Source organism: Apium graveolens, chromosome 9, assembly GCF_009905375.1.
Source record: "Apium graveolens cultivar Ventura chromosome 9, ASM990537v1, whole genome shotgun sequence".
NCBI lineage: Eukaryota > Viridiplantae > Streptophyta > Magnoliopsida > Apiales > Apiaceae > Apium > Apium graveolens.
The window spans coordinates 199,900,929-199,910,367 of record NC_133655.1 but is presented as its reverse complement, the minus strand read 5'-3'; the positions used below and the strand labels follow the sequence as shown (position 1 = coordinate 199,910,367).

The following is a 9,439-nucleotide window of genomic DNA, read 5'->3' as shown; positions in this document are numbered from 1 at the left end:
ATGTACTTTTCTTACTTCAAGTGGATGACAGAATAACAGGGACTGCTGCAAACTACTTAAAAGAACAGATTCAGAGACAGAAAAGGCTTTATTCTGTTAAGTCTGACAGCACATATGTTCCAAAGTACAGAGATCACAATGGTGATATTGTTGATATGAAGCCTAATACTGCACAGATCAGAACATATCTTGGTATTAGGGGACTTGAATTCAATCTGGAGTCTGACAAAGCCTATGTCATAAGACTAGATCAGGAGTTGAGAAAAGCAAAGATCAATGATCTCAGAGCTGCAATCTTTCAAACTGGTGAAGATACTGCAGAGCTTAAAGATGCCAAAAGGAGAATGATTGATGAACTCAGATATGCTGAGAAATGTTTGTTGAAGAACTATCTCAGAACAACTCCTGACATCAGAGAGATCAGATGATGAAGCCAAGTCAAAGATCTACAACTGCTTAAATTCTGATATTTGTATAGACTGAAGTTGTTATCAGAAGTTGAATATTGGTAAAGCTTTAAGGACTGTAAGTTGTAGTTATCTAGTCTAATTCTCATGCATTTGTACTTAATGTTTTTGACATCATCAAATATCTGTTAAACTTGTATATTATGCTAATTTACAAGTTGGGGGAGATTGTTAGATATATTTGATAATGTCATGGCTAATATAATTTATGTTTAGATTTCAGATCTTACTTAACAGGACAAATCAGTACTTAATTGTTGATCAGTACTTATACTGGAAGTCAGGACTTAAGGATATCAGTACTTATATTATCAGGAGATAATCATCAGAAGTTAGATATCAGAACTTAAGTGCTGAAGGATGATCAGGGAAGGACAGTAGCTGATTAAAGGAAAGAAGATCGAGATAAACATAAGAAGAGATATGCATGAAGAAGGAATTCCGTGAGGAATGGAATACTTGGAAGAAAAGATATCTGATTGATATATTTTAGGAAGCAGAATTATATTCCATATCAATTAGCAATTATCTTGTAACTGTGTAGTATATAAACACAGACATAGGGTTTACACTAAAAGTGTTAATATATATATTCGAGAAGATTATTCATTGTAACCCTAGCAGCTCTCGTGATATTTGTTCATCACTGAGAGGTAACAGTTCCATACTGTAACAGAGTTTATTGTTTCAATAAAGTTTGTTTTCTGTTACTTAATATATTAAAGTTCGATTTGATTGTATTATACACTGTATTCATCCCCTCTAACATCATATAGTTCTTCACTAATCAAATTGTAGTTAAACCTCCATAAACTAATACTTGATAAATTAATAATTTTTTATAGTTCCGACTCGGGACCTTTAATATAAATTAATGATTTACTAAATATATAAGATAATAATTTTTTTATTAAAACATAAAGGTTTCCTATAATATATAAATTAATAATTTCATTATTCATTTTAAGATTTATATAAAATAAGATTTTAGTATAATTGATTTCTTTGAAATTCATTTGTATTGGTGCATTTTGGAATCCTCGCGTGCTATCTACGTAATACAACACAAATTATTCAATATCCTTTTTAATTTAAAAGATATCATATAGACCTACTCAAACTTAATGTTTAATAATGTAATCTTCGCCTTCATCTTTTTTGACATTTCATATTACTTATTTATCATCAACAACAATTTAGCTATTGATTCATTTTCATCATGATAGTTAATAACTTTTGGGCATATATTTTTATAGAGATAATTAATAATTTTTTTGATATTCATATATTTGGAAATATTTGCTAAAATAATTTAAAAATTTTATATTATTCATTTATCAATTAATTAATATATTGATTAATTAATATTTTTCTCTCATAAAGAGAGTATTAATTTATCAAGATTTACGTGTATACATGTATACACCGAAACTTATTATACACTGATGTTCCATCTATAATATTTTATTATATAATAAACTAGTAGTGCTTAGCTGTCTGAGACCAAGTTAACTATGTAATAAATATGGGCTAAACAAAAATTAAAGTCATACTAAAATATTTATTAACATAATGGGTCTAACGGGAAAATTAATATATTAAAATTAATTAGGTAAATATGTTAAATCCTTAATTTTCTTATATTTGCCTCAAAACATAATATAAAACATTTATTCGACCTTATTAAAAACCAATTGATATTCTCTTCTAATTAAATAATTTGGACTGTTTAATTAAAACACATGCCTACTTATTTAAAGTTAATTTTGAAAGGGAATATTTATTTTAAAAGTTAATGTAATTAAACTATAGTTAAAAAAATAAAATTATAAAATACAAAAAAAGTAATGAATAAATAAAATTAACTCGTGCATCAGGGATCAGGGGATATACCGAAGTAATTATTGAAGCCTGATCATGCCTTTTCCAGTTACCACATCTACTTCTTCTATAAAAAAATCAAGTAAAGGTAAACCAAAAACATCAAATTTATCTAGAAAACAACCGGAATATTGTTGTAAGATTATGTTGCAAAATTACATTTAAACAAGCTGGTGAGCAACCAGTCAGTCCTAAAAATTATATTAAAAACCTTCATGGTCAAGAAAATTAGTATTAAAATCAACTTATGATTTCAATACCTAGAATGCTAGTATATACACGCTCCAATTTGTAGCACTATTTATATTTCAAATTTCAACCCGTGTTCTTTATTGGGGGTATATATACATGTAATTTGAGTTGCACCTCAATTCTCAAGGGTCGGCCCTGGCTAGTACATGGATTAGCAGGTTGCTTGTGCATTTGACGGTGATGCAGTATGATTCTATTACTTTTCCTAAACATTATCCTTTAAATTGCTCAAAGAGACAGAGACTGAATCACATGATACCAATGGATATATCCTTGAGAACTCAGCATGCAACTTTATTTGGAACAGCTTATCTGTCAATACTGCTCAGCCAATCAACAAGTGTTCTCGAAAGGACTTTAGTGTCGTTTAGAGATATGGTTTTCAGTCTTTGAGCTATGGCATCTGCGGGAGTGTATACATAACCTGCTTCCCATTTTGGCTCCTGTATACATAAGTGGCATTTAAATATATATCATTTACTTATCAGTAAAACTTTATTTACATATATATGTGTATATATATATATAACATAATCATTTACTTATCAGTAAAACGATCCCAAGTAGTTTTTTATGATGCAAACGATAGCATAAGCTAAAAAACAGTACACAAGTAGATAAGACAACTAATTGAGTTGACGTTTTATGCATGAGAAATCCCGCTGCTGCACAATCAAGTAGTATAGATTTATTCTAGACCTGGTGCTTCATGAACTAGCAAAGCATACATTTAGGCTCATTTCATTCTCTTTGATTATTTAAAAGTTGCAACAGCTAGAAAGCGTGAGATAAGAAGTGAGCAGTTATTCACATGCATATTAATTGAACCACAATCTGTTCATTAAATACTACACCAGCAAATTATCCTAGTTTTCATTTTTATATTTCATCTCTACTTTATGGCTTGGCATTTAGAAGCCGATAGTACACCCTGCAATCGTTACCGTATGCAAAATCACTTTAAATAGATAAATGTAAGGAACAACCACTTTTACTCAACCAGTACAGCAAAATTTAGTATATATAACTTCATGAAATTGATTACCTGAACGCAAGGTGTTATATGGTTACCACTCAGCGATACCTTTTCCAGTGTTCCACCTATAGAGGAAACCCGATGTCTTAAAGTCTCTTCAAGGAGGTCTGTCTCGTCAATTGTGTCAGAATTGAACTTAACCTGCATCAAGAATTCAAACCCAGAAGAACACTATAAATAATGTCATTTTAATAGGAGGGTTAGTAGTCGGGAGCAAAGTGACTACCAGTAGCGTATGCTGAACACTGTATGACTTTTTGAAACAGTCACGATTCTCTGATGGTGTAGGCCTGAACTCTGATATTCCTTCAGCAACCTATGATGAATATTTGAACTTTTAGTAGAGATTAACAAATTACAATTAAAATGAAAAGGATTTAATAATGGTAAAACTTAAACTTAAATTTACGTATGTACATCTCAATCGATTTTTTTGCTACCTAGTGATAAATGATATCGGCTTGACATGAAATTCAAACAGGGAGATACTATGATAATTTAAACATGTTGACTCTTCTCAACTTTTAATGTTACTAGCAACTACGCGTCTCAAATTTTATAACTTCACAATCAATTCAAACAGGGAGATACTATGATCAATTAAACACGTTGCCTCTTCTCAACTTTTAATGCTACTAGCAACTACGCGTCTCAAATTTTATAACTTCACAATCATGCAGCATCAAGTTCTTGCTCTAGAGTAGGTTTTTAAGATGTAAGAACAGAAGATTAATTACTTGAGTAGGTTCAAGCATACCAACTTTTAAGTTATAGATGGTTTGGCATTGTTGAAATTAGCTTAGGAGAACATTCCGAATCTCTTTCAGCCTATTTTAGATTATCATTTAGCACAATTTAGGCATGAAATATAACTGCTTCAAATAAATTATGGCTCTTCCTCTAGCAGTATCGTCCTTGCCCCTTTGTGGGAGCTGGTGTCTGTGTGCGTGTTTAATTGGCAAAAAGAATTAAAGTTAGTTTCTTTGTATCTTCAGGTGCCATGAGGTGAGTAAGGCATGTATGAATTCATAAAGTCAATCCCATTTATGTTCTCTTTTTTCTTTGGTAGACACATGCTTTGGCATTTATTACATTTAGTAGAATGGACTTCTTTCTAGCGAGTTATTCCAAACAAAGCAGTGAAGACATGCTAGTATGATAACCTAACTTCTTTCAGAAAGACCGGAATATACTATTTAACACGATCACGAAGACAACCAGATGAGAAAGGGTAGTCAAAAGCAGTTTATTTTATTTTGCGATGCACATACATATATACTGGGCCTTTCTGTTTTAGCTTATCCTCCTCTTACTAGACGAATATCGAAGATGGAGAAATGTACTTATTTCTCTTATAAGAGAAAGAAAAGCTAAAACAAACACCCCCATTACATGTATCATTTATTTCATCGTGACCTGATTGAATACAGATGGCAACTGATCAGCAAATTTGTTTAGGGAAACCCGGGCTTCCTGATCAAAGTCTGATGTCATTGCCTCTGCTGTATCAAGCAGCATCTTCCACGCATCTCCAATATATATGCAGAGGTAAGGTGACACAGTATCAGGAAAACTATAACTGGTCCACTAACATATAACAACTCTATGGTAATTTTTTAGTTTATTTTTAGATAATCAACTTTAACGTAATTTAATTAAGCCATCTAATTCTATATTAGGCATGCATATCATGTGTATAACCAAACATCGCTATACTACGAGATATTGCCCAAAAGACAAATCACATGTAACCATGTTTAAAAAGTTGCAGCTAAATCTATACTGGATATTGTTATTCTGAAATTATGTATTGTTCAAATCACTATCTGATTGTCAACTCTGACTGCAGATTTCTTTATAGTGAGTACATAACTTGACAGTGTTAGCAAACATAAACACAATGACAGTCTTCATAAGTAAGAGATGTGCATATCATGATTCAACTTTTTACTGATAGATTTCAAACTAACAGCATGCAACACTAAAATTATGCATAAACATATTGCCTCGTGCTTCACAAGTCTTACAGTGATCTCAGAGGCACATGGCTGACTATTAGTACAATGGGCAAGGATATCCTAGCTCCATTTTATTTTAATATTTCATTAAAAGCGGGCTGAGAAGGTCACAAGAGGAATGCCTAGAAGATTTCTGTGGCACCCACCGTGTTTTCTGAAAGCCGATTGACACATATATCAAAGAAGTTGTTCCTCTTAGCTGCTAATAACACACTGATGACACATTTTATTAGTATATTAGCAATGTATAATATTATGTATCTGTAATGTTATTTGGTCATGCTTCACATTTTATCTTTGAAAACACACATGAGAGAGAAAACGGTAAGGTGAAAACTGTAACTAAATTATCTAAATATTTGCAACCTACCTGAGGCACTCCTAGCCATTGAAGAAATTGGAGATGCTTCCACAACCGGCATCATCTGATTGAGTAGGGGGCCCAACTGCAGATGGTTAAGAATTGTCTATAATCTTTAAACAACGTAGTGTCTTCAATGCAAATAAATATAGGGAACTTCAGATATTGTAACCAACCCCTTATTCAAGCTGTTCCAATAAACTAGTAGATCCCTCGAAAATATGAACTTCCAACATGTCAAACTTTACAAGGGAACTCAAAAATCTTCTAGATACATATACTAAGAGTCTAAAATAGAGTTTTGTACTTCTGATATGTAAATTCCTAAATTGTAGAGAAATTTATGACCATTAAAGACAGGTAGGGGGCAGCATAAGTGTGGGAACAAGATCACAAAAGGATGGACACAAATAGCAGACCATGGCGGTTTCCACACCGGGTCCTAGGTGGGTAAGCTTTCCTTTCATTTTTTCATTTTGGAAGTTTACAACTTGGTACATAGAAATTGCTAATAAAAAAAGACTTACCAAAAGATATATACCTACTGACAGAATATTTTTAAATTTCTAACTTTGTCGGACTACCCCAATCCGGATTCAACTGTCCCACTAGAATCTACATACCATTATGGCTTACTTGCTCAATGAACTACGATATAAATATATCGAAAGCATCCAAGTAGCTAACTGATATCGATAAAGATCAGAGTCTCCAAGACCATGTGTAACAAAAAAAATACATTACCTGCTCAAAGTAAGGTACTGCCTCTGTTGCTGGCCTGTTGTTGTATGATATGATGGCATTAGCCTGGCAATAATTATGAGAAGGCACAGACTTATTACTTTACATCTCAGGGTTTCAATATAAATCTTAAAGTTAGAAAAATATAATTTATTAATATATAGGCTGATATGAAGAAACCGACTCTTGGTATCTTCTCGGAGAAATTGCTTCCTATGAGTACTTGAAGGAGAGCACCATTACTGCAGATACTCGTTAAAAATAAGAAATGGTAAATAGAATGCTTCGAAAAGATAATTAGATAAAACTCAAGTACTGAATTTAGTCTCAGTTAGATGACAATTAATTGCTTTAACATCTTACTTTACACAACAAAATCAATTATCTGAGCATATAGATAATATATTTATAGACCGCAAAACACAATCCACAAGTGTATATTAGTACATTGGAAAATCAGACCAACGAGAAAAGGTTGGTTAAGGTAACCAAGCATATAGATGTTCTCTAAAGAAATATTTTAATGCTGGAGACAAACAATAACAATGCTCCTAGAACGTTAGAAGTCCAGGTAAATTAAACTAAATTAAATTTTCGACTCGCTCCATCCTGCAAAATAGTGCTAGTAAATTTGCACTTTCCAAAAGCTTCAACTGGGCCGCTGGCTATTTAAAAGACTTGATCATAATTTCTTTCATGGTTACAAGTTTTTCGTAATCGAAACAGATTGTATATAACGAATCTAAATAAAATGAATTAAGAATTTAAGATAGCAAAAATTGCTTCTAAAATTAAAATGACAAGCTTTTTGCGGAACCAGGGAGCTCTAAGTTTCGCAAAGTATGTTCTATATGTTCTATTACATAATGCAATGGGATGAAGATAGCATGCATAGCCAAGGTGCCTATCTTACACTCAAATAAAGATAGGGAAAGCTGACACACTCACCTATGACCAACACAATAAACCGGAAGATCAACAAGATCAGTAGATGTTAATGCAAAATCGGGCAGCCCTGTTTCCAAAATTCCATCGAAGCAGCCAAAAAATGTATTATAAATTTCTCTACTAGCTCGAGAGTGATCAAACGTCACATTATATGGCACAGAAATAATAAGATAGCCTTCATTAGCCAGGAGGCCAAGCAAATAGCTGCAATCAAATAGAACAAGTGGCATTAACAAATCAAGAATATATATAGTATAACAAAAAAAAATTCTCACGGTAATACATTATAATTGGGATATAAAAAAATTCTTTCTCAGATAGATAACATATACATATATCGATATAGCTGAGTATTTAGATGAAATAATATCCCATTTATCCCAAAATAACAGTTTGATTTGCCCATATAAAAAAGGTACACTCTCAGAATTTTGGGGGTGGCTGTGAATCGAACCTTGGTTCTCCCGCCAGCCTAAGCTCTAATACCATGTTAGATGAGCTTGTTACTCAACAATTTGAACTAATTACTCCTTAAAATGTCCACTTCCTATGTCTATTTGCACAACATCATTTGAATTAATTTTAAATGGACAAATAGATTCTTCCTTTAACCAAACAAGCATAACTCAAGTTGAACATGTCTACAACATTGTCCAAACAAATATAATCCCCAATGGTATTTCCGGCTATACCAAGTATATTTCATTTAGCTTATTTTTTATCATCCGATTATTATCCATTTACCAATTTCACGAAACAATCAACCATCGCCTAGTTGGAAAAAAAAACATGAACTTTCCAATTGCATTCACAGATAAGAAAGGAGAATATCTAAATAACAACAGTCTCAAAGGGCCAACTAAAATTGAAGAAATACGAAAAACCCAAATGGGAATTTAATTAAAACCTGTAAGAGACTTCAGGAACAGCACCAATGAAAGCACCACCAAGAAACTTTATAATTCCCTTGGGTTTTCTCCCTTTAGGTGGAGGAATAACCAAACAAGAACCTACCCTTTTGTATATCTTATCGTAATTTACCTTCTTATTCTCCCTCTGGAAAAACCCATTTGAAATCATCCGAAATACTGGTCTCGCCGGAGCTCCGGTGATGTTCCGGCGAGGGAGGAAATTGTAAGAAGCGGTGGGGGTTTTGAGTTTGGGAATTTCAAGAAAAGGGCATGTAGATGTTGATGTCGTGCTGCATAGTGAAGTTGCTGCCATTGAATCAGATGAAAATTTTAAGTTTTGCAATAACATTATAGACACAACTCACAAGATACTATGTAGACGCTGACACTCTATAATCCATGTATCTTGTTGGCATTACGTGGCTTCAGGAGCATTGTGAAGTTAAATCCTACTATACTTTTAGTTGATTTGAATAGCCCCTTTAAGACCGTAATTGCTTTAATGTAACTCTGCCATAAACTTCCTTGAATTTCAAATAAGTTACCGAGTTTGTTCTATTTTAAGTTTTAAACCAGCGTAAAAGCCTTTTAGCTTTATATATATTGAAATATTATCTTGCAATAATTTGCTTCTATATACAAATAATTTTTGAATATGATAAATGATAATTTTAATTTTTTACTAGATTATCTTACTTCTTTTTCTTTTCATACATACTACTAGAACCGTATTAGATAACTTTAGGGGGTGAGACCTTATTTTTTATCGTATAGTTCGATTTTAACTTATCCCGAAAATTTTGAGATTAGATATTTATTGAGAG

At 32.4% G+C, this 9,439-nt stretch overlaps 1 protein-coding gene across 2 annotated transcripts; it reads right to left on the bottom strand.

Annotated features, from left to right (window-relative positions):
• Positions 1–2,564: 2,564 nt before the first annotated feature.
• Positions 2,565–9,066, bottom strand: LOC141684734 (uncharacterized). 2 transcript variants are annotated; one of them, XM_074489838.1, is made up of 9 exons: positions 8,612–9,066; positions 7,705–7,908; positions 6,941–6,998; positions 6,760–6,822; positions 6,025–6,079; positions 5,053–5,165; positions 3,863–3,952; positions 3,646–3,777; positions 2,565–3,043 (listed from the first exon to the last, which is right to left on the bottom strand). In XM_074489838.1, the coding sequence occupies exons 1-9, from the start codon at positions 8,962–8,964 to the stop codon at positions 2,909–2,911; spliced, it is 1,203 nt and encodes a 400-aa protein (XP_074345939.1). In that variant the 5' UTR covers positions 8,965–9,066; the 3' UTR covers positions 2,565–2,908. The 2 variants fall into 2 exon arrangements, with proteins under 2 accessions (XP_074345939.1, XP_074345938.1); XM_074489837.1 differs by having other exon boundaries at positions 6,025–6,100; positions 8,612–9,065.
• Between the last annotated feature and the right edge of the window lie 373 nt (positions 9,067–9,439).